The sequence below is a fragment of the Salvelinus namaycush genome, chromosome 27, assembly GCF_016432855.1.
Source record: "Salvelinus namaycush isolate Seneca chromosome 27, SaNama_1.0, whole genome shotgun sequence".
NCBI lineage: Eukaryota > Metazoa > Chordata > Actinopteri > Salmoniformes > Salmonidae > Salvelinus > Salvelinus namaycush.
In genome coordinates this window covers 26061330-26086585 of record NC_052333.1, presented here as the reverse complement: position 1 = coordinate 26086585, position 25256 = coordinate 26061330, and the positions used below count along the sequence as shown (strand labels likewise).

At 43.6% G+C, this 25256-nt stretch overlaps 1 protein-coding gene across 1 annotated transcript; it reads right to left on the bottom strand.

Annotated features, from left to right (window-relative positions):
* Positions 1–202: 202 nt before the first annotated feature.
* On the bottom strand, positions 203–23292 carry LOC120022308 (immunoglobulin superfamily DCC subclass member 3-like). Its single transcript, XM_038966206.1, has 14 exons — positions 23287–23292; positions 22903–23036; positions 22313–22371; positions 21587–21898; positions 19831–19975; positions 19441–19571; positions 18934–19071; positions 18164–18322; positions 10626–10791; positions 9753–10003; positions 9265–9429; positions 7129–7317; positions 585–695; positions 203–336 (listed from the first exon to the last, which is right to left on the bottom strand). Exons 1-14 carry the CDS (start codon positions 23290–23292, stop codon positions 203–205), a joined length of 2100 nt encoding a protein of 699 aa, XP_038822134.1.
* Positions 23293–25256: the final 1964 nt, after the last annotated feature.

Below are 25256 nucleotides of genomic sequence, written 5' to 3'. Positions count from 1 at the left end.
CACTCTAAAAACAACACACAACTTTATGAATACAACTAACATGTAATATACCAAAGTTAACATTCATAATCTCACTCTGCCAAGATAAATCCTGGGTGATCAGGATATATCTAAAGTTTACCTGACCTTAAAAATCCAATCTGAAAGTACAGTACTAGAAGCAAAGCAACACCTAGTGGGTCCCATCAGGTAGGGTCCCTACTTACCTGCGACGGTATCCAAACATGAGGAAGAGCACACAGAAGATGATGCAGGCCATGCTAATATGAATGCCAACCACGATACCGCCCATCGAGCCCTCGCCATCCTGTATACAGTTACACTGGTTCTCCCCACCTGCAACCAAGAAACACATGATGTGCACATCCATACACTCATTAGCCAGTACAAATACACAGTTAGTAACATACAGAAAGACATATTAGATCATAAGGCAATGCCAAAAAAGCAAACTAATAGATTCACTGAAAAATGCACTTGAAGGAAAAAGGATAGAAGATCACCAAATAACTAATACTTGTCTAGAAAATATTGTTTATTATTCAATACTGACTTGACTCTAATATTTATTGGACACTCACCACTGGTTTTGGCGCTGGTGCCCTCTTCTGTCAGTGACACCAGCCTCTTGGAGCAACCGCTCTCGCCGTTCCCGTTATAGGCCACTAGATTGACTTCATACACCGCGCCGGTTTCTGCAAGAACAAGTCATAAGGTGACAGTATTACATTATAAATTCCCTTTGACAACTTTGAAGGTCATATTTAGATGGAGAGATATTGACCGAGTTTTGCTCGGTAAAAGCAAAGCTATTGATTGGGCGATTGAAAGAGATTGAAATTGGGGAGCATGTCATTTTTCACTTATCTTGCCTGGACTGTTCCTTTCCCCTACTCCCTCCCTAACCCACTTACAACTGTCTTTCCTCTCAACTCTCTCACTCTGTCATCTCTAACTCGATACCTCCAACATCCTCCCATGTCTACCTCTTTTAATCTCTCAATATAGATTTAGTTACTGCTACAGTATGAGAAAATTTAAGCTCTAAAAGCAATGACACCAACCCATCCAGTAATTTTCCACTAGGTGGCTTTACATTTAACTTTATTTATTTTTTACAAATACAGCAAAACATGTAAGGAAAAAAAACTTTTAAAGAGCTCCCTTTCACATGTCTGTGCTACAGAGGGATATTACGTTTCTCTTCCATGTTAATGGTGATTAACTTGATGTCACATAATCATTCAAATATGGGGTAATTGTTATTCTCTGCACCACTGCAACCTTTTCAAGCCAGCGCTGGCCTAAAGCTAGCCTTATTGGAAAATCAATGTCACATTTCGTACATCACATCTTTTTCAGAATTTTCTGCAATTCAGTTATAAGACAACAACATATATTTTTTTCACCTTTATTTAACCAGGTAGGCCAGTTGAGAACAAGTTCTCATTTACAACTGTGACCTGGCCAAGATAAAGCAAAGCAGTGCGACAAAAACAACAACACAGAGTTACACACGGGACAAACAAACGAACAGTCAATAACAATAGAAAAATGTATATACAGTGTGTGCAAATGTAGTAAGATTAGGGAGGTAAGGCAATAGATATGCCATAGTGGCAAAATAATTACAATTTAGCATTAACATTGGAGTGATAGATGTGCAGATTATGATGTGCAAGTAGAAATACTGGTGTGCAAAGGAGCAGAGAAACAAATATGGGGACGAGGTATATAGTTGGATGGGCTATTTACAGATGGGCTGTGTACAGCTGCAGCGATCGGTAATCTGCTCTGACAGCTGACGCTTAAAGTTAGTGAGGGAGATATAAGTCTCCAACTTCAGTGATTTTTGCAATTCGTTCCAGTCATTGGCAGCAGAGAACTGGAAGGAAAGGCGGCCAAAGGGTGTGTTGGCTTTGGGGATAACCAGCGAGATATACCTGCTGGAGCGCGTGCTACGGTTGGGTGTTGCTATGGTGACCAGTGAGCTGAGATAAGGCGGAGCTTTACCTTGCAAAGACTTATAGATGACCTGGAGCCAGTGGGTTTGGCAACGAATATGTAGCAAGGACCAGCCAACAAGAGCAGTGGTGGGTAGTATATGGGGCTTTGGTGACAAAACTAATGGCACTGTGATAGACTGCATCCAATTTGCTGAGTAGAGTGTTGGAGGCTGTTTTGTAAATGACATCGCCGAAGTCAATTATCGGTAGGATAGTCAGTTTTACGAGGGTATGTTTGGCAGCATGAGTGAATGAGGCTTTTGTCATGAAGTGGCCCTTTCTAGGTATAGATCGTGGCATCCCCTCTCTCTCTCTCTCTCTCTCCTACACCCAGGTTCTGTTATCTCAGGTCGTAAATTCCTGGAGGAGACTCTCTCCCCCTGGCCATGCAGAAAGAGACACATAGAGAGAACAAAGTATTTCACATGGTGAACTCCTAAATCCCCAAAATGGGGATTTGATACAAAATGTCCACTTGTGAGAAGATGGAAATGGTCCGTGGACACTTAAGGGACAGGTATGACAAGTGTGTTTAATTTGGTGACCTCAGAGAGGACAGGAAACACACATACAGTGGGGCAAAAAAGTATTTAGTCAGCCACCAATTGTGCAAGTTCTCCCACTTAAAAAGATGAGAGAGGCCTGTAATTTTCATCATAGGTACACTTCAACTATGACAGACAAAATTAGGAAAAAAAATCCAGAAAATCACATTGTAGGATTTTTTATGAATTTATTTGCAAATTATGGTGGAAAATAAGTATTTGGTCAATAACAAAAGTTTATCTCAACACTTTGTTATATACCCTTTGTTGGCAATGACAGAGGTCAAACGTTTTCTGTAAGTCTTCACAAGGTTTTCACACACTGTTGCTGGTATTTTGGCCCATTCCTCCATGCAGATCTCCTCTAGAGCAGTGATGTTTTGGGGCTGTTGCTGGGCAACACGGACTTTCAACTCCCTCCAAAGATTTTCTATGGGGTTGAGATCTGGAGACTGGCTAGGCCAATCCAGGACCTTGAAATGCTTCTTACGAAGCCACTCCTTCGTTGCCCGGGCGGTGTGTTTGGGATCATTGTCATGCTGAAAGACCCAGCCACGTTTCATCTTCAATGCCCTTGCTGATGGAAGGAGGTTTTCACTCAAAATCTCACGATACATGGCCCCATTCATTCTTTCCTTTACACGGATCAGTCGTCCTGGTCCCTTTGCAGAAAAACAGCCCCAAAGCATGATGTTTCCATCCCCATGCTTCACGGTAGGTATGGTGTTCTTTGGATGCAACTCAGCATTCTTTGTCCTCCAAACACGATGAGTTGAGTTTTTACCAAAAAGTTCTATTTTGCGTCTATGCGTTCTATCCGGCGTCTATTGTTAAGAATTGCGTTCTATCCGGCGTCTATTGTTAAGAATAAAACCCCCTCCTGAGGAAATCCTCTTCAGACCATGCATACCTCGGTCAGCTGAGGGGGCAAAGGTTTGAGTAGAGACTAAGCAAACCCACAGTGATAGCTGTGATTGCCAATAGTTATTGAATTCCTAACCATACCATGTGGAGCATTGGCTACATGACTGGAAATGGTTAAACTCTGAGACTATCGATCCCTACAGAATAAGAGCAAATCTTAGATAATAATTACTAGTCTGCAGCTAGAAATTATGTCAACCTGGGATGCGAAGACCGACAACCGCTGAAACATCTATTCTATGAGAACATTTCTGAATGGTACTCTGAAGTATCCATTCTAACCACGAAATACTTTGATCTTCAGGGAAGCAGAAAGAGAGACTCGGATGAACTCTCCAACAGAAGGACTGACGATTCCAACAGAGATCACGATGACACACTGGGCGTAAATATATATTGAATGCAATTATCCCCGAATGAGTGAGCGTTCAAGTGCAAAGGATTAGCATTTAAATTAATAGAATTATCAACTGTGTAGGGACTCCTTTTGTCTTTCCCACCCTTTTCAGTCCACACCCACTTCCCTTTGTCCACCAAGCCGTCATATCGGCTTAGCCCACTAGGGAACCTCCCCTATCATTTCCTTGTAACCATAACTATTTGTTTATGCATTTCTGTGATTATTTAGTTAGTAAATAAATGATTAAGACAATTGGTGTATTGATGATTCATAGTAAAGGCTGGGTTCGTGCAGATAACCAGCAATTTATGACATTTGGAATGAGACTAACGTGAGGTAAAGAATAATTAATTAATAAGAATTGATCAGATATTAAAATATCTGAAGAGTTATATTAGGAAAATTATAACTTTGTAATCTGAAGATTTTCCTTGGTGCCCAGACTTCCTAGTTAATTACATTTACATGATTAGTTTAATCACCTAATAATAACTACAGAGAATTGATTTGATAAAATAAGTCTTCACTTTATTGATGCCAAAGACACGACACTTTGCTGCGAAATAGGAAGCTGATTCTAGATTTAATTTTGGATTGGAGATGCTAATATGAGTCTGGAAGGAGAGTTTACAGTCTAACCACCTAGATATGTATAGTTGTCCACATATTCTAAGTCTGAACCGTCCAGAGTAGTGATGTTGGGCGGGTGCGTGCAGCGATCGGTTGAAGAGCATGCATTTAGTTTTACTAGCATTTAAGAGCAGTTGGAGGCCATGGAAAGAGAGTTGTGTGGCATTGAAGCTTGTTTGGAGGTTTATTAACACAGTGTCCAAAGAAGGGCCAGATGTATACAGAATGGTGTCGTCTGCGTAGAGGTGGATCAAAGAATCACCTGCAGCAAGAGCGACATCATTGAAATTTACAGAGAAAAGAGTCAGCCAGAGAATTGAACCGTGTGGCACCCCCGTAGAGACTGCCAGAGGTCCGGACAACAGGCCCTCCGATTTGACACACTGAACTCTATCTGAAAGGTAGTTAGTGAACCAGACGAGGCAGTCATTAGAGAAACCAAGGCTGTTGAGTCTGCCGATAAGAATGCAGTGATTGACAGAGTCGAAAGCCTTGGCCAGGTCGATGAAGACGGCTGCACAGTACTGTCTCTTATCGATGGCGGTTATGATATCGTTTAGGACCTTGAGCGTGGCTGAGGTGCACCCGTGACCAGCTCGGTAACCGGATTGCATAGCGGAGAAGGTACGGTGGGATTCGAAATGGTCGATGATCTGTTTGTTAACTTGGCTTTCGAAGACTTTACGAAGGCAAGGCAGGATGGATATAGATCTGTAACAGTTTGGGTCTAGAGTGTCTCCCCTTTTGAAGAGGCGGATGACCACGGCCGCTTTCCAATCTTTAGGAATCTCAGACGATACGGAAGAGAGGTTGAACAGACTAGTAATAGGGGTTGCAATAATGGCAGTGGATAATTTTAGGAAGAGAGGGTCCAAATTGTCTAGCCCTGCTGATTTGTAGGGATACAGATTTTGCAGCTCTTTCAGAACATCAGCTGTCTGGATTTGGGTGAAGGAGAAGAGGGGGGGGGGGGGGGGGGGGCTTGGGCCAGTTGCTGTGGGGGGTGCAGAGCTGTTGGCCGAGGCTGGGGTAGCCAGGTGGAAAGCATTGCCAGCCGTAGAGAAATGCTTATTGAAATTCTCGATTTATCTGAGATTTATCGGTGGTGACAGTGTTTCCTAGCCTCAGTGCAGTGGGCAGCTGGGAGGAGGTGCTCTTATTCTCCATGGACTTCAGTGTCCCAAAACTTTTTGGAATTAGTGTTGCAAGATGCGAATTTCTGTTTGAAAAAGCTAGCCCTTGCTTTCCTAACTGACTGTGTATATTGGTTCCTGACTTCCCTGAAAAGTTGCATATCGCGGGGACTATTCAATGCTAGTGCAATACGCCACAGGATGTTTTTGTGCTGGTCAAGGGCAGTCAGGTCTGGAGTGAACTAAGGACTATATTTGTTCTTAGTTCATTTTTTTTTGAAAGGGTCATGCTTATTTAAGATGGTGAGGAAAGCACTTTTAAAGAACAACCAGGCATTCTCGACTGACGGAATGAGGTCAATATCCTTCCAGGATACACGGGCCAGGTTGATTAGAAAGACCTGCTTGCAGAAGTGTTTTAAGGAGCGTTTGACAGTGATGAGAGATGGTCGTTTGACCATAACGGACGCAGGCAATGAGGCAGTGACCGCTGAGATCCTGGTTGAAAACAGCGAAGGTGTATTTAGAGGGCAGGTTGGTCAGGATGATATCTATGAGGGTGCCCATGTTTACGGATTTAGGGTTGTACCTGGTAGGTTCCTTGATAATTTGTGTGAGATTGAGGACATCTAGCTTAGATTGTAGGACGGCCTGGGTGTTAAGCAAATCCCAGTGTAGGTCACCTAACAGAACGAACTCTGAAGATAGATGGGGGGCAATCAATTCACATGTGGTAGCAGTGCAGGAGTATAGGACTGATTCATGGTCCACACATGAAAGCTTGGACCCCAAGTGGGTGGATAAAAGACAGCTATCAGGGGGAAGCAATTACAATATCTGCATTTCACCAGGGGTAAATACAACTTATTTGAATTATAACTGGCAAAGTCTTTAAAAATCATTTAAAATTATATATATTTTTAACATGTATTATATTATTTTATAACATAAAATATAACAAATGTCATCTTAATATGAATATAATATTATAATAACTTTATATCAACAACAAAAAATTGGAACACCAATATCAAGTGGATTTTAAAGCCCTTGTCATGCTCATGTAATAAAGACTTTCAAACCCTCTAATTATTTGCCTGTTTTTTTTCTACGTTGTTGCTTTTTCTAATAGCATAGGAGAGAGTACATATTTACCCCAGGTGTGTTTATTTGTTTTTCATTCCAGGATAAGACATTCTGCTAAATGACTCAAATGTCAATGGTTTCCTGTATTTCTTTCCTCACTCTCTTATTATTTCAGCCTTACATCATTATTATTACATTGACTAATGTGGTAGGAACAGTCCACAAAATATTATAAAGGTAATTACATGACTATGTTAACTGATTCCTTCCCGTGTCTCAGAGACAAATAAAAACAAACTAATAATTCATAGTCTCTGTTGCTGGAGGTGATATGTTTCTGTTCTTGCATAATTCATGCATACACATTCTCTCTCTCTCTCTCTCTCTCTCTCTCACTCACTCACCAAGACGGGAGATGGTGTAGGCATTGACGTGGCAGGGGAACTGAACTGGCCCTTGGAAGTCGGTGTGCGGGACCCTGCGGTAGGTGAGCCTGAAGCCCTCTGCCTTGCCAGGCTTGCTGGGGAGCTCCCATAGCACCTGGACCGCAGTGGAGTTCACCACCTTGGTGAAGAAGGTAGGGGGAGTGGGCACTACAGGAGTAGAGATAGAAATTAGGACATTGGATGTAAAAAAAACTATAAACTAATCAATGATTGGGAAGGACAGCAGAAAGATAGAAATAGTGTAGAGATGGTTAGAGAGGCAGTATGAAAGAGAGGGTGTATGAATTGAATACAATTGGAGAGAGAGTAAAAGAGGGGTGAGGATGAAATTATGATAAAGCTCAAAGAGGTAGTAAAACCGGGAGGATTAAACAAGGGAGTGTTTATCAATGACGGAAGAAGAGTGAAATAGTATATGAGGATTGACATAAGTGCCCAGACATGGAGAGAACAGATGAGAAAAGGGGGATGCGAGATGTAAAAATGATGAAATTATATCAAAAGAGGGAAGAGGAGATAAACACCTTCATTCGATCACAGGTTGTAAATAACCAGGCAGGCTATCAGGCCGTAGAATCATAAAAAAAGCTACATCTTACACAGGACATATTCCCAATCTTACACTATCAATCTTACACTAGTCTAGCTACATCATCCTAAAGCACTCTGCTGTCCTCTTTGTGCAGTATACTGTACATGGAGCTACTGTATGTGGGGTAGAGTGAAGTAGCCACTAGACACTGATCCTAGGTCAGCTTTACATTTTCCCCCATAATATAATAGAATCATTTTATTTGGTTATATTTAATTATAACTCTTATAAATAAGACGTTATTTATGCTTATAAATGTTTAGGAATGCTTATAAATGTGAGTAAATGTTTATAAATGTTAGATTCAAAAACACAAATGTATTAATAGCATATGTACACTATAAGTATAATAGTACACTATTCATACAGTTTATAAATGGCTTTTGTTGAAAGTAATTATAAAGTGTAACCCTTTGTGTTGCACACAGGGAAATAGTTATGGTTAGGCTTTGGGGAATGTAACATGCTGACCAGACCTCTCGCGCACATGCATGTTGATTTTGTCCACCCACACCAGACGCGATCAGGACACGCAGGTTGAAATATCAAAACAAACTCTGAACCAACTATATTAATTTGGGGACAGGTCGAAAAGCATTAAACATCTATGGCATTTTAGCTAGCTAGCTTGCTGTTGCTAGCTAATTTGTCCGGGGATATAAACATTGGATTGTTATTTTACCTGAATATCACCCAGGTGCAATATGACCCAGGTGCAGACAGTGTTGAAGAAACTAAAGTTTATTCTTTAAAAAGGAGCAGGCAAACGACAGGTCAAGGCAGGCAGGGGTCAATGATCCAGAGAGGGTGTAAGGCAACGGAACAGCAGGCGGGCTCAGGGTCAGGTCAGGCAGAGGTCGATAATCCAGAGTAGAGGCAAAGGTACAGGACGGCAGGCAGGCTCAGGGCAGGCAGGAAAGGTCAAAACTGGGAACTAGAAAACAGGGACTATAGCAAAGACAGGAGCAAGGAACGGACGGGTGGGCGAAACCTGGAGATGGGCAGATGGGCGACACCTGGAGAGGTGTGGAGACAAGCACAATGACAGGTGAAACAGATCAGGGCGTGACACCTGAAATGCACAAGGTCCTCTACTCCGACAATTAATCCACAGATAAAAGGGTAAACCGAGTTCGTTTTTTGTAATCTCTCCTCCTTCAGGCTTCTTCTTCTTTGGAATTTATATGGCGGAAGGCAACCAACTTTAAGGTGCATTACCACTACCAACTGGAGTGGAGTGTGGACCTCAGTTCATCTTTCAATCACCCACGTGGGTATATGCTCCTAAAAACTAATGAGGAGATGGGTAAGGCAGGACTTGCAGCGCGTCGAGCTTCATAAATAGAACCAAGTTCTATTTTAGCGCCTGGCTACGCAAACGCATGTTGACGCGTGCGAGCAGTGTGGGTGCAATGATTGGATAACATGTACATTTATTTTGCAACGCAAGCAGCGGGGTCAGCATGTAAGCTGATAGCATTAACATGTTCCTGGTGACATACCGCCCCCTAGTGTTGTGGCCACCACAGTGCTGGACTGCTGGCTGGCGCCCAGTGGGGAGTAGGCCTTGAGGTAGATGGAGTAGGTGGTGGCTGGCTCCAGGTTGATAAAGTTGTGCTGGAAGGTGGTTTTACTGACTGCCTCCTGCAGCTCTCTGCTGTCCGGCTCTGGGGGGAACAACAAGCAGTATTATCATTAGTTGTGGTGGCAGAAGAAATATAAATTAGGGTTAAGTTCCATTGCAGCAGGCACACTCAGTCAAGTGCAACTAAAGTATTTGAAAGAAAACAAAATGCTATCTCAATTGCTTAAAAATCAGTCCTTAGTAAACTCATCATTAGGCTGGCTTTCACCTGGCCAGTTCTTTTAGATCAGCACAATGAAGGACAGGAGGCTAGGAGAGGACAGATTTTTTTGAGGCAATTAAGAAAGAGCTTTCTCCTAGCTCTGCTTTGAACGCTGATAGGTTATCACACAGACTCTCACTCACCTCCGATCTTGCGGCTGTGGAGCACATAGCCGATGATGCCGTTGGTGATCTCGGCTGGCGATTGGATCCAGGTGAGCTGCAGGGCGCTGGGGGAGAGGGCTGTGGCCGTGAGGCCCTGGGGGGAGTCGGGCAGATCCTTGGCCAGGGACACAGCCAGACGGGCGCTAGCCTGGTTGGTGCCTGCCATGTTCTCAGCGATGCACTGGTAGATGGCCTCATCCTCCGTGGTGATGCGCGTCATGGCCAGGGTACTGGATAATGGAGATAAAAGATTCGATCCGTTTGATTGTTTATTTGAGTTAGGACAGATTAAAACATTGATATATTGGGTAAACAACATAAAATGGGTTGGTTGTATGTATTCAAACAAATATTCAGATAAACAATGGAATTCTTTGTGATTAAAAACATAATCATTGATTCCCATCCTCTCTTGTTCAGTGTAAATACAGAGCTTCAGCCTACTCAACAGAGGGAGATTTCAGCCACTATCCAAAAATGCCACCTTGTGGTGAAATATATGAACTGCTCTTCTGTATGTCCACTTGGAAAATAATCTAAGGGAAGTGCTGATTTAGCAGATTTAGCGTATATTTCGACGAACATTTTACCTGCATTTTGGTATGTTTGTTTTACCTACTTAAGTTGAATGCACTGACTATAGGCCTAAGTCGCTATAGATAAGACTTAGTGTCTGCTTAAATGTAAACCCAGCTGTGTATTCATTACCGTTTAAGAACCAAACGGAAGCAAAGAGAGCAAAACAAGAGTTTCTATTGGACAAATTCTGGTAGGTCCCTCCCCGTTTCATTCCGTTTAAGACATGTTTTGCAACCGAATCGGCGGAATGAATACACCCCTGGTGTACAGTACCTGTTGTTGTTGGTGAGCTTGACGTTGTCGCTGGGCATCAGGATCTTGCCATTCTTCAGCCAGATGAGGTGAGGCTCGGGGACCCCCTGGGCCACACAGGTGAATACAGCACTGCCCCCCGCTGGTTTCGAGACAGACTGCGGCCACTGCATGAACTCAGGGGGAGCTGGTGGGGAGAGAATTATGAACTTGTTGTAAGTGTATTGTGTATATAAGTGATTAATCCTTGTATCACTGTGGGGGAAATTCAATCTACAATTGCATTCGCTTGTGATACTATATAACTGCATGAAAGTAAAATATAGGCCTAGCACTTTCAAAAAGTCAAGAAGGGAAGTGGCGGAGATGAGGAGAATGGAAGGAGGACAATATGAGAGGAGAGGAGAAGAGAGGAAAGTAAGCAGGCTAGTGATAAGTGGAGGGATAAAAAGGTTGTTTAGAGAAATTTTTTAAAGAAGGCAGAATAACAGTTGTATAGAAAAGGAGGATGACAGAAAAAAGATGTTGAGGGTAAACAGAGAGAGAGGAGAAAGGCATGATTAGAATGACAAGGCCTTTTTGGGGAGAGCATTGAATTCTACGTGCTGTCATTCTTATAATGAACTATAGAGGTTAGCTATGCTATCGTATAAAGGTGGTTAGGACCATTGCAGTCCTAATATTAAGGACCTTCAGAAGTGAATTTGATTTGACCATATAGTTTTATACAGTTTCCTCTGATCTGATAGAAACATAGCTCTCAAATCTAAATGCACAGTAGGACCCTGAGTTTGTCCTGACCATGTGACCTGACCAGGAAACACGTTGTCTCTAGTTATAGTAGCCTATAGCATGCTACCCACATTACATATACCTCAATCTTAACAATTGCAGGTGTATCAATACATACAAACATCCCTACATCTACCCCAACAGATCTATACAAACATTCCTCTCCTCTTCCTGGAGCTTGAACTTAACATACGGAGAGACTTCCAGAGGACAGCCTAATATAACCCTAACCCCCACTTCTCTATCCCCTTCTGACCCTTCCTGGCTCTCCGGTGTCCCCAGGACAGATGCGGGGTTCACTGTCCCGCCTGACACCAAGTTCAATAGCACACAATGGGACATGCATATATGTAGAGACCCCCAGCCCCAGCCCCAGCCCCAGCCCCTCTTGCCCCCTAAGCATCTCATTGATTTATTGACACTGACACCCCCTGAGCCCCTGCCCTCTCCCCTCCCTGGCTGAGGCCCAGAGAGACTGGGCCTGGGAAGAGAGATAAACAGGGTCTAAGGGAGAGGTAGTGTGAGAGCAGAGAGAGTGAGAGAGAGAGCAAGAGAGAGTGCGAGAGAGAGCGTGAGAGAGATAGAGAGAGAGAAATAGAGATGGAGAAAGATCGAGGGATGGAGAGATGGGGTTGTGAGTACTGGAGACCATTAATCAGTGGAGGAGGCATGGATTTTATATTCCCCAAGGTGCTTTCTCTCCGTTGGACCCCAATTTCTTAAAACAGACACCAATACAGATCCCCAGGATCAAAACAAGACTTGAAGGTGTTGTTGTTAAGCAATGGCCGTCAAAGTGTCTTTGGTCTTTTGCTTGTTTGTTTAATCGGTAAGAGGAATGTTGAAGAAGATGTGAGGACATAGAGACATTGAGAGAGATTGAATAGCAAGAAAAATCGAATCAAAGTTTATTTGTCACGTGCGCCGAATACAACAGGTGTAGACCTTACAGTGAAATGCTTGCATACAGGCTCTAACCAATAGTGCAAAAAATGTATTAGATGAACAATAAGTAAGTAAAGAAATAAAAACAACATACAGACACCGGTTAGTCAAGCTGATTGAGGTAGTATGTACATGTAGATATTGTTAAAGTGACTATGCCTATATGATGAACAGAGAGTAGCAGTAGCATAAAGGAGGGGTTGGTGGGTGGTGGGTCGCAGGTGGCGGGACACAATGCAGATAGCCCGGTTAGCCAATGTGCGGGAGCACTGGTTGGTCGGGCCAATTGAGGTAGTATTTACATGAATGTATAGTTAAAGTTACTATGCATATATGATAAACAGAGAGTAGCAGCAGCGTAAAAGAGGGGTTGGGGGGGGGCACACAATGCAAATAGTCCGGGTAGCCATTTGATTACCTGTTCAGGGGTCTTATGGCTTGGGGGTAAAAACTGTTGAGAAGCCTTTTTGTCCTAGACTTGGCACTCCGGTACCACTTGCCATGCGGTAGTAGAGAGAGCAGTCTATGACTGGGGTGGCTGGGGTCTTTGACTGTTGAGGGATAACTATTGGGCCGACTGTTGGACTGAATGGAAGGGGCGACTGGAATGGACGTCTGAAGCACAAGGGGGGTGTTTTGTGTGTTTGTCGCGTGTGTGTGTGTGTGTGTGTGTGTGTGTGTGTGTGTGTGTGTGTGTGTGTGTGTGTGTGTGTGTGTGTAGGGTTTTATTACATGCTCGTTTCAACCATGGAGGTGGAGCCAAGCAGAGCCGAACAAAAATGCATCAGTCTGCCCAATTATAATGACCCCGGTCAAGGTTGAGTGGATATCCTATGTTCAGGATATATCTCTTTTGGGTCTAGGGTTCCTGAGCGCTCACTTTGCTCCGTCGCCACAGAATCAAACAGTGTTCATGAAATCAATCACATTTATCTGTGATGTGTCTACACTGAACACAGAGCTCATAACCTTGGATACTGGTCAGTGGTCAGGACTAGTTCAAACACTGAGTCATATCGAACTAAGTGCATACATACAGTACATCTACCTAATTTACTTATATATCCTACGCCCAGACTGTTGTTTGTGTTCAGTAGTTATTACTGTAATTTGGTCAGTAGTTATTACTGTAATTTGGTCAGTAGTTATTACTGTAATTTGGTCAGTAGTTATTACTGTAATTTGGTCAGTGGTTATTTCTGTCATTTGGTCAGTAGTTATAACTGTCATTTGGTCAGTAGTTATATCCCACTTGTAAGGGCAAGAATGAGGAGATTGAGTGTTAAGAGACAAACCACATTACATTTATAGCAACATATTGCATTATGCAATTACGCACAGCTAGAGGATACACTACAAACAATAAACATCCTTCCAGTTTGGTTCAGTCTATTTCAGAGTCTATTTTAACCTAATTTCAGGGCTCCAGGCTGTCGCTAAGGCAACACAGGTACATAACCAAATCAAAGAGGGGGGGTGGGGCTTTATGTCTTTTGTGGTAGGACTACATTTTGAAACATATTCCCCAAACTGTTGCCACAAAGTTGGAAGCAGAGAATAGTCTAGAATGTCATGTATGTTTTAGCGTTAAGATTTCCCTTCACTGGAACTGAGGGGCCTAGCCCGAACCATGAAAAACAGCCCCAGACCATTATTCCTCCTCCTCCAAACTTTACAGTTGCCATTATGCATTGTGGCAGGTACCATTCTCCTGGCATCCGCCAAATCCAGAACATCCGTCGGACTGACCGATGGTGAAGCATGATTCCTCACTCCAGAGAACACGTTTCCACTGCTCCAGAGTCCAATGGCAGCGAGCTTTACACCACTCCAGCCGACGCTTTGCATTGCACATGGTGATCTTAGACTTGTGTGCGGATGCTCGGCCATGGAAACCTATTTCATGAAGCTCCAGATGAACAGTTATTGTGCTGATGTTGCTTCCAGAGATAGTTTGGAACTCAGTAGTGAGTGTTGCAACCGAGGACAGATGATTTTTACACGCTACGCGCTTCAGCACTCCGCAGTCCCATTCTGTGAGCTTGTGTGGCCTTCCACTTTGCGGATGAGCCGTTGTGGCTCCTAGACGTTTCCACTTCACAATAACAGTACTTACAGTTGACCGGGGAAGCTCTAGCAGGGCAGAAATTTGATGAACTGACTTGTTGGAAAGGTGGCATCCTATGACGGTGCCACATTGAAAGTCAATGAGCTCTTCAGTAAGGCCATTCTCCTGTCAATGTTTGTCTATGGAGATTGCATGGCGGTGTGCTCAATTTTATACACCTGCCAGCAACGGGTGTGGCTGAAATAGCCGAATCCGCTAATTTGAAGGGGTGTCCACATACTTTTGTGTATATATAGTGTATGTTCTACTTTCTGACATATATGCTGTTTGATTCTGACACTCATATCTAATGTGAAAAAGACCCTCTCAGTAAGCCGGCAGCTGTGGGATCTGCATTTTAAAGCCTTTCAACGATTCCAACCTTCTCCACATTTTTTAAATTAAAATGTTCTACCCCAAAGAAGGCAGTGGATGAGGGGAATGATTTAACCGGCCCTCCATTCAGAGAAAGCAGTCATCACACAATGCCCTGCACCATTTGTGTCCCCCCTCTCTCGGTGTCCCCTGAACTCTGCCCCCACCGCCTGACATCCAGCTGTGACGAGAACAACTGTCCCCCCTCCCCACTCACCCAAAAACCGTAGTAATGAATGACAGGGTATGGGGACTGGTCACCCTCCTCTCTCTTTGGGGGACACATCAATCTTACCCTCCTCCACACCAAAACCCACCCCCTTCTCTCTCTCCTTCCATATCTGTTCTGCCCGGTACGGTGTTTCGCCCTCTCTCTATTCCCCGACTTTGACCATTTTCCTAGGACGGGGTCAGGGGTAAGGGGTCACAGTTTAAAGGTGAGAGGTGATCCCTCACTCCCCCTTCGCCACACACAATGACCGTCTGCACATCCTGCCCCTTATTTTTTCTCACCTCTCTCCCATTGTCCAAATCTCTGGCCTTGCATCTGTCCTGTCCTATCCTGGCTGTCCCGCTGTCCCGTCATATCATGACCATGACCGGAATGTTTAAGAGCAGAAGGGACAGGGAAACGGACTGTCTGTCAAGAGGACAGAGTGTGTGAAATAACAGACCTCTATGGCCTCCAATAACCTCCTTTACACAGTGCATATATCTAAGGGTATCCAACTGCAAAGTAGGACTTTGAACTTGAGTGGTGTCTCACATATTAATAGCTGTAACGATCGTCGTAATCCTCCTCCTCGGACGAGGAGGAGAGGCGAGAAGGATCAGACCAATATGCGGAGTGATTAGTGTCCATGATTATTTATTATATCGAAACTGAACACGAAACAAAAGAACACCATGAAAACAATCGACAAACAGTCCCGTGTGGCACGAATGCAGACACGCGATACAACCACCCACAACACACACGTGAAACCCCGGCTGCCTTAGTATGATTCTCAATCAGGAACAAACGATCTACAGCTGCGTCTGATTGAGAATCATACCAGGCCGAACACAAAAACCCCAACATAGAAAAACACACATAGACCAACCCACCCAACTCACGCCCTGACCAACTAAATAAATACAAGAAAAAAGGAAAACAGGTCAGGAACGTGACAATAGCATCATATCTCAAAGTATTTCATATTATTCTATATGATCAGACTTGCCTTATTGGCAGGAATAGGGAACATGTGAGAGCTAAAAATAGGTGAAGTAATTAGTCTCATGGCCATTGCTATTCTATATGATTTGTGCCTAACCAATACCTTTGTATTGTTACTATTGGATGCAACATGGCAAATGTAAGTCCATACTATGGTGGTGGATTGTAGCCACTTTTTGAGAACAGTATCATAAACACCTTTTGAGAACAGTATCAAGTATCAGCAAATATTAAGCGGACATTCTAGCTGAATATACCTCCAGTATCACATTTTAAAAGGGAATTGGGGGATTTTAGGTCACTTTGAGCCTGTATTTGACATTGACAATGTCCACCAACCAATAATTTCACCCATTTCATGTGATCGCCATCCTAAAAAGCTCTTTGTTCTTTTTTCTTTAACAAATAGAGTGAAATCAATCAATAAATGTATGAATACATTAAAGACCACATCCTCCATGGCCAATCCACTTGTGAAAGACTGATAGGGAGAACTATTGATTGACCAGGTCAAAGAGGCTGACACAACATGGATGGGGAGAGCCTTAACAGCTGGGTGCAAAGTAGAGTAATTTAAATGGATTATAGGGGTGAAGGGATATATGGAGATCTAGTTTACTTTATAGGTCATATTTTTCTAGCTAGGTATTAGGTAACATTTTGTTGCTATAGGCTACATTTTGTTTTGGTATTAGGTAACATGTTGGTAGCTAGGTATTGTAACAGTTTGCTAGCCGCTAGCTATTGTAACTAAGTAAGCAAAACTTGTCCAAACCAGAACGCCCATAGGGGCAGGAGCTTGAGGCAGCTTTATGTACAAGTACACCCACTGGACAGGACGCTAATCTATCGCAGGTATTGTAACTAGGTATTGTAATAAGTACTTAAAAATAGATATATTTGGCTAGTTCATTAAGGAAAAGCTAAGGATATTTCAATATATTGATTGACTTTGAAAGTGCAAATGCAATGTTAGATAAATTACATCAACATCAATATATTGCACATATCAGTTACATATTCAGTGCCGATTATCGCTTCCAGAGAGGCAGGAGAGGAAACACATGATTACATTCTAATATAAACTTATCAGAGGGGTTGGGTTAAATGCGGAAGACACATTTCAGTTGAATGCATTCAGTTGTACAACTGACGAGGTATCCCCCTTTCCCTTTCCTTTCCATAGTTGTTTACGGTAGGGCAATTTTTTCCCTATTATGCTGTTGGTCTCTCACATTAACCAGAGGTGTTGTGACCCTTGTGTGGTCCTTAGTATAATGAGAAACACTTAGGATAGCCAATTAAAATGGGGGTAATGACAGTTAGAAATATGAGGAGGGTGAACGTATGGACAGTTGCTGGGTGATGGATGGGCCTTGTCACTGAGGTAGTGGCAGCAGTGGACACACACACAAAGTCCAGCTGGAGACTAGCGTCAATGCTTAATTACAAGTGGGAGCCCGGGGTCTCTATCACGCCAATAGTGTCACCAAAAAAAACAACCAACTCCCATTCCCACCTCACCCCCTTCAAAGCTCTAAGGGGGGCAAAGGTGAGGTGAGAGGGTGGAGCTTGGGTATCAACTCCTCTCTCAGAAACCCACCCCTTTTCTTTCCCTTCCCTGGCAGAAGTCATGGCCAAATTCAAAACAGGTTAATGTGATGGGGTCAGCCAGTCCCAAAAGCCCAAAGCCTACACCCACACACCCCCACCCCACCCCACCTTCCGGACATGAACCCCCCTCCCCCATCCTGCGATCTTGTGTATCCGTCAGTGTCATGGTCAGTTGTCATGATCATTGGCAAAGGCTCACTGTGATATGGAAAGGCATTCTTGGAGGATATCACTTACTGATTAATAAATTCCTAATGAGTTATTGAAACTTTACTTTGATTCAGCCTTCAGGCTCTGCCTTTTAGTGAGGTGAGGCAGGTACAGTATTACCATTTTTAGACTCTTGTGTTGGCCTAAACCGTACTCTGATGGCTCAGATATTTTATTTTCACATCACTGTACCATCAACATTGGGGGATGCTAAACCAGGCCAGCTCAGTACAGCTTGGCTCGCATTACTTCTGCACAGTAGTGGGAAAAGGGTATAAGTGTTTGGAGGAAGCTCACCTTGAACCACCAGTCTTCCCAGTGCAGTACGCCTCATCCTGGTCCCGGGGCGGTTGGCGGCGCACACGTACACCCCCGAGTGCTCCAGCGACACGTCCGAGATCATCAGGTTTCCAGTGCCCAACACCTGGATGCCCTCCACCCCGATGGAGCGCCCATCTGGAGAGAGCACACAAATGTACACACACACACACACACACAAAGGAATAAGACATAGACCAACATAATACAAAAAACACAGGGTTCATACAATCAAAATCAAGTTTGTTTAGCAACAAAATCGACGCATGCACAACTATGTGGCAAAACGGGTTTGGCTTAGATTGTTGACAAGAACTATACTATATTTCGTCTCCAATGTTTATTGAAAACATAAATACATTGTTACAGTGGTTGGTTAGCTTGCTAGCCATTTTTTGTCATGTTAGCATAGGCGTGACATCAGTCAAAACAAGGCATGGTATCAAGAACAAGAAAAAACTAACTGAAACAAGCCATTACGATTCCACACATGACAGCTGCTTGTCATTGTTGTTAGCTATCTGGCCATACAGATTCGCAAAAACAATGGCCTTCTGCTCCATTGAAGCATGTGCATCGTTTTCATGACGTTCTCAGCTAACCCGTCTATAGAGCAACATAGTGCATAATACGCAGAATAGCTGATACAGAGATCAAATCATTGTTTAGCTGCTAGCATTAACTCATCTGAGTATGGTAGAAATTAAGGCCATTGTACGCCATTCTGATTGCATGAGAACAGTCGTTACCCAGCCTGCTCCAGGAGACGATGGGCCGGGGATTCCCTGTGGCGATGCACTCCAAAATGGCTGTCTGGTGGACAGTGATGGTCAGGTTCTGGGGCCCAGAGAGGATAACTGGCTCCTTGTAGATCCTGGAAGCCCCACCTATAGAGAAAGGAAAAGGACACAAACACACACACAAAGAGAGATAAGACACTACTGTAAGACCGTTTATTCAGCTGAGTAAGACCATGTTCATACTTTGGCTTAAACCTATAGGACTTTTAACACGATTTGTGTGATTAGCATAGACATGGTCAGTTTAGTATTATTTAGAGAGTGTCCCAAACAACTAAAATTATAGATAAAAAAGCAACATGAACAATCCCATTGGAACACTATAGCCAGGTCCCTCTAATTATATGATCTATATTGTAAGGGCTGGTTTCCCAGACACAGATTAAGCCTAGTCCTGGAATAAGATGCGCTATCAATGGAGAGTCGCCATTGAGCAGTGGGATCATTCCCACTCACCGGTCACATTGAGCACAGCCTCGTGGCTGAAGCGTGTGTTGGCGATGTTGGAGGCCACACAACGGTACCCCCCGGCATCGAGCCGCCTCACACCAGTCACCTGGAGGATACCCATGGGCAGGAGAGTGTACCTAGACAAGCGAGGGGGAGGAGTTGAAAGAGGTGTCAGTGCCCACATACAGTAGATGTGACATAGTTAATCTGAGAATTTAAAAGTTAGCTACTTTTTCAAAATGCCTATCTGCAGCAAGGTAGTTACATCGCTAATATGGCAAACTCTCTTGCATGGTGACGGCAAGTGCCAAGTTAATTTGCAATCATCCAACAATAACCCATTTTTTTAGGTGTGTGTGAGTGAGTGTATAGGCCTATATATTAGTATGATGATACCTGTTGTCGGTGGTACTGAGTGGGGTTCTGTCCCTCTCCCAGGTGATGTTGGCCTCAGGCACACTGTTGACCTGGCACTTGAAGCGAGCCACACCGCCATCGTCCACTGACATGGACTCTGGGTGGGTATGGAACTTAGGGAGAACTAAGGAAGAAAGAACAGCAAAACATATATCCCCATTTAACATTCATTGACCCAGGTTAGTCTCATTGAGATAAAAGCTATATTTTGCAAGAGGAGACCTGGTCCAAGATATGCAGCAGAGTCAACAATATTATACAAAAATATAAACATTAAGAACACCTTCCCCCCACTTTTGCTCTGAGAACTGCCTCAATTTGTCAGGGCATGGATACTACAAAGTGTCAAAAGATTTCCACAGGCTCCAATGCTTCCCACAGTTGTGTCAAGTTGGATTGATGTCCTTTTGGTGGTGGACCATTCTTGATACACACGGGAAACTGTTAAGCGTGAAAAACCCAGCAGCGTTGCAATGTGTTTATCTTAAATCTTGTCTGAACACTATATGTTTTGTGTGTGTGTGTGTTTTGTGTATGTCCACGTGTCAGTCCACTTAGTGGGGTGTACCATTCATCACCCACAGTGACTCAAATAAACAAAAGAGATGAAAGAGTCTGAGGTGGTCTCAAGTTGCCAGGTATGCAACTAAGGTGTTCTCAACATGGAGCATCATTTATAACAGAGTCTATAGAGTCCGAGGGGGTCTTGGGTTGCCAGGTATGCGACAAAGTTGTTTGCAGTATGGAGCATCATTAAGAACAGACTCTTGCCTGTTTTGACAGAGAGGGGACTACATTTAGTGATCTCCTATAGATAGGACAAAAGCCATGCTTTGACCTCTCCACACTTTTTAGGACTTCTGTAGACTTACCCTGGAACATTCGCTGCTGGTTCTCTCTAAATCACATTCAGAAGGGAATATTATTGACTAATCATGTGTTTGTGTAGCCAGGCTACACATTGAACATATTACTAATTGTAAAGCCTCATTCACATTACCCATAAGCACTCCGTTACGTTGCGCCGGATGTCATGCAGAGTGGGATTGCAAAGTAACTAAACAAAACATGTATTATTTCCTGAAACTATACATTTATCCTGCCTTGAATGAAAAGGTCATATTTTGCAATCTCCCAAAATAAATCTCTAACGAGAGGGCTCTCCACCATCTTGCGCTACACTTGTTCGTTCAGTAGCGGGGCAAGACTCCGTCAAGATGAAGTATGGAGTAATGAAATACGACACAATGTGTACAGGGCATAAGAGTGTTGGCAAACCACACTCAAACATATGTGATTATTCAAGGCTACTCTAAAACTATAATGTAGATGTATTATGTAACTCTTATATTTTCCCCTTGACTGAAAATGAAAGCGTAGTTTTGTTAATTGTAAAATGGCACCTCGGCCATAAGTCAAGATGTGTAATCTTTGTATTGATATAGTCTTTAAAATTAGTTATTTAGCTACTGTATTAGCACCAGTAGTGATTGGCAGGTGGAGAACAACAATCTCAGCAAGTGCAAATTAACAATTTCCCTTTATACTCAATACTATGCTATCTTGTGTTGTGTATAGATAGATAGGTGAAGTGTTTTCTGTGTATTGTATGTGCGTTGAGTGTTGGACATCCCCTCTACATAAGTGACTGTTATGTAGGCGACTGGTACATACTGTAGGTCACCATTACATAAATTACACTAGGTAAAACAGTATGTAAGGGAGGGAAACTCACATGCAAGCTGAACCCGGGCCTTGCGGCTGACCAGCATGCCAAAGCGGTTCTGGGCGGCACAGTCGTACTCTCCAACGTCCGTCTCACTTCCGCCTCTCTCTAGTCGTTTCTGGAAGCTCTGAATGAAGAGGGTCCCATTGGGCAGCACCTGTACCCGCTCCTCCACAACCACGGGCACCCCGTTCCTGCGCCACGTGATCGAGATGGTACCCTCGCCCTCCACCCGGCAGTCCAGCATCAGCGGCCGATCCCGCACAGCGATGACGTCACTGGGCTCCAATAGGAATGCCAGCTCCTTGGCACCACATACATCTAGAAAAGGGGGGAAGAAGATCATTGGCAATTAGGGTTGAGAACATCGGTGTTGGTTCATTTTGTAGACCAGTACAGCAGGGAGAAATGATGTCATGTAGTCCAGGATGAGGAGGATAATACTGTGTTTATTATTGTGAACACTGGTGATGCAATTGCATGTGTTTATCTAATCACCCACTATAAGTCAATTCCCAAAAGAACTCAATGTTGGCTATGTAGTTTACCCATAAAGTACCTTTCAACCCAATCACTATAAGATGAGGTAAGGGGGACAGACCAGTAAGGGAGCTTGATAATCGGACCTTATGGGACAATCTAGTAAACGAAAAAATTCAAACTGAACTTGTAAACTACACCTCACAGCACTTTGTACTGACTGGGGCACTGAGCATGTCATGGCTGGAGCCTTGCCTGTCTCTAATCCATTCATACACCAAGTTTCCCGTCCTATGCCCTCTGTATCTGTGTTACTAAGCAAAGACGTAGACACAACAACACAGAAGGGGACCAGAATAGAGACGGACAGCCACGTTCGCCCCAGGGGCGAACTCTTCCAATCCCAAAAACTGCATTTGACACTCTACACCGGCCAACTGATAGATGGCTGTGTTAGTTCTGCATCCACAAGACTTTTACCGAAACCGGCCACAATAATAGTACCAAATGCCGTGGAGTCATTGAGCCAAGGAGGGTAGGAACAATGGCCGAGACGGAGGCAGAAGACTAGCAAGGGTTAGTGGGGTCAAGTTAGGAGAACTTCTATTAAACCAAGCGCAGACCGATCCCTAAGAGGTTTTAAACAAAGCGCAGACCGGCGACAATGGCGCAGTGACGACACTCATACTTGTTCTTACCCCACCTCCTAACAACTCCTAGAAATTCTCATCACCATAAACCAACACACCCCTCTATGGGGGCCATCTGCCCCTCTAATTCCCCCCCGCATCCCTGCATCCCTTTCACCAAGGCTCCGGGGTGACTTTCCCATGCCACTGAATCACCTCATTGCCCTCTCGAAGTTGACCCCGCCGACACAGCAAGTCTTCCCCATTTTCTTCATCTTTTTGGGGGCAAACAGACTCAAAAACCCCTGCCCCACCTTGACCCCTCGAGATGGCCGCTCCCTTTCTCCCAGCTGTTGAGGTGGGGAGGAAAAAGGGAGTGAGAAAGTGACACACCCTCAAAGCCCCATGCTCTTGAACTTGCATGATGAGATGCACCATCAAGTTAATGGAGAACTTTTGCATCCATTTATCAAAACTATAGCGAACTCCCCCCCTTTCTTCTCATCTACAGAGCCGTCCCCTCCTCCCTCTGACCGCCACCACAATCACATCACACCTTCACACCCTTCCATCCAGCACCTAGCAAAGCTGTGGTCTCACATCCATGACTTTTGCCCTTGACTTTAATTGTAACAACAATGTTCTCAAAAATCCTCTCTTCATCCTCTTCTTTCCGGTGACCACTCCACTTGATTAGTGTCCTCTGTGCATCCTAACTTACTTTTACAATTTCATATAAATTGTATTATTTAGCCAATTTTCCTTAAGAACCATGGACTTCTATAGTTTAACAACGGGGTATTCTCTCGTCCTAACATCCACATTAAGCCGAAACTTCAACTACCATTTCAAACCCTAAAACAACCAAAACTGGTTCATCTCTATTGAAGGCTATGCTATGGCTCTTAAATGTGCCTGTATCAATGTTCTATCCCAGGGGTATTCAACTCTTACTCTACAAGGTCTGCAGCCTGCTGGTTTTATGTTCTACCTGATAATTAATTGCGCCCACCTGGTGTCTCAGGTCAAAATCAATCTTTGATTAGAGGGGAACAATGAAAAAACACAGTGGAACTGGATTCAAGGTCCAATGTTGAGTTTGAGCACTCTATCAAATGGCATGTGTGCCCCATCTAAATACGTAAATAGTGCAAGTCAATCGTTTTTTACGATATACTTACTTACTTACTTTATTGTCCCCATGGGTAAATTGTGTTGCAGTGTCATATACACGTTTAAAGTGGCGTTTAAATAGAAAACAAAATTGACAATACAACTTTCATAACAGTTACATACCAATAAAACATTTTTTTTTTTAAAGATTAGCCTGCTGGCCTTACTGAGTCGATAGGAACATTAGCCCGAGCTATTTAAGAGGGATATCACACCTGGCACAAATGATTGTCTAGTTCTGTTAACATATATACATCGTATACCACACTATTGAGCAGAGAATATGTTACGGAGTCTGTTGACGCATTGATTGCAGCAGGACAAATACTACAAGATATCTCATAACCTTCAGGACTGATTGTGACTTTATTCATAACATATACAGATAGATCTACTGATTCTGATCCTACAGTAAAATTACAATCTGTTCCTTGTGATCATGTTTGCAAGTATAGAAAATTGTTATTGTGCAGGGTTGATCACAAGTGATCTGCTGGTTGAACAAGGTTGTGAAACAACCAATCAAATCAGAGCATATTCAAATTAAATCCTCTCCAACATAGCCCAGTCAACCAACTGACAACCATGACCAAACTTCATCCATAAATGCATCGCAGAGCCATAAGCCATTCCCACAGCCTGAGATGACAGCAGTCCTTTTCTCCAACACCCTGATAAAGGTTTCAGCTTGTCCCTGTGACATTGTGACATCCACCTGGTAATTAATTGCACCCACCTGGTGTCTCAAGGCCATCCACATCGATGGGACAGCAGTGGAGAAGGTGGATAGTTTTAAGTTCCTCATCGTCCACATCACAGACAAACTGAAATGGTCCACCCACACAGACATTGTAGTGAAGAAGGTGCAACAGGAGGCTGAAGAAATTTGGCTTGTCACCTAAAACCCTCACAAACTTTTACAGATGCACATTTGAGAGCATCCTGTCGGGCTGTATCACTGCCAGGTACGGCAACTGCACCGCCCACAACCACAGGGCTCTCCAGAGGGTGGTGCGGTCTGCACAATGCATCACCGGGGGCAAACTACCTGCCCTCCAGGACACCTACAGCACCCGATGTCACAGGAAGGCCAAAAAGATCTTGAAGGACAACACCCACCCAAGCCACTGCCTGTTCACCCCACTACCATCCAGAAGGCGTGGTCAGTACAGGTGCATCAAAGCTGGGACTGAGAGACTGAAAAATAGCTTCTATCTCAAGGTAATCAGACTGTTAAACAGCCATCACTACATAGAGTGGCTGCTGACTACATACAGACTTGAAATCATTGGCTACTCTAACAAATGGATCACTAGTGACTTTATTAATGCCACTTTAATAATGATGTTTACATATCTTGCATTACTCATCCCATATGTATATACTGTATTTTATAC

Bases quoted from the DNA above. Each gene is read 5' to 3' on its own strand.
- LOC120022308 (XM_038966206.1), bottom strand. The intron at 10,004-10,625 runs GTACTGTACACC...TCCATTATCCAG, and splicing joins AAGCTCACCAACAACAACAG to TACCCTGGCCATGACGCGCA. The intron at 7,318-9,264 runs GTATGTCACCAG...CTACTCCTGTAG, and splicing joins GGCCACAACACTAGGGGGCG to TGCCCACTCCCCCTACCTTC.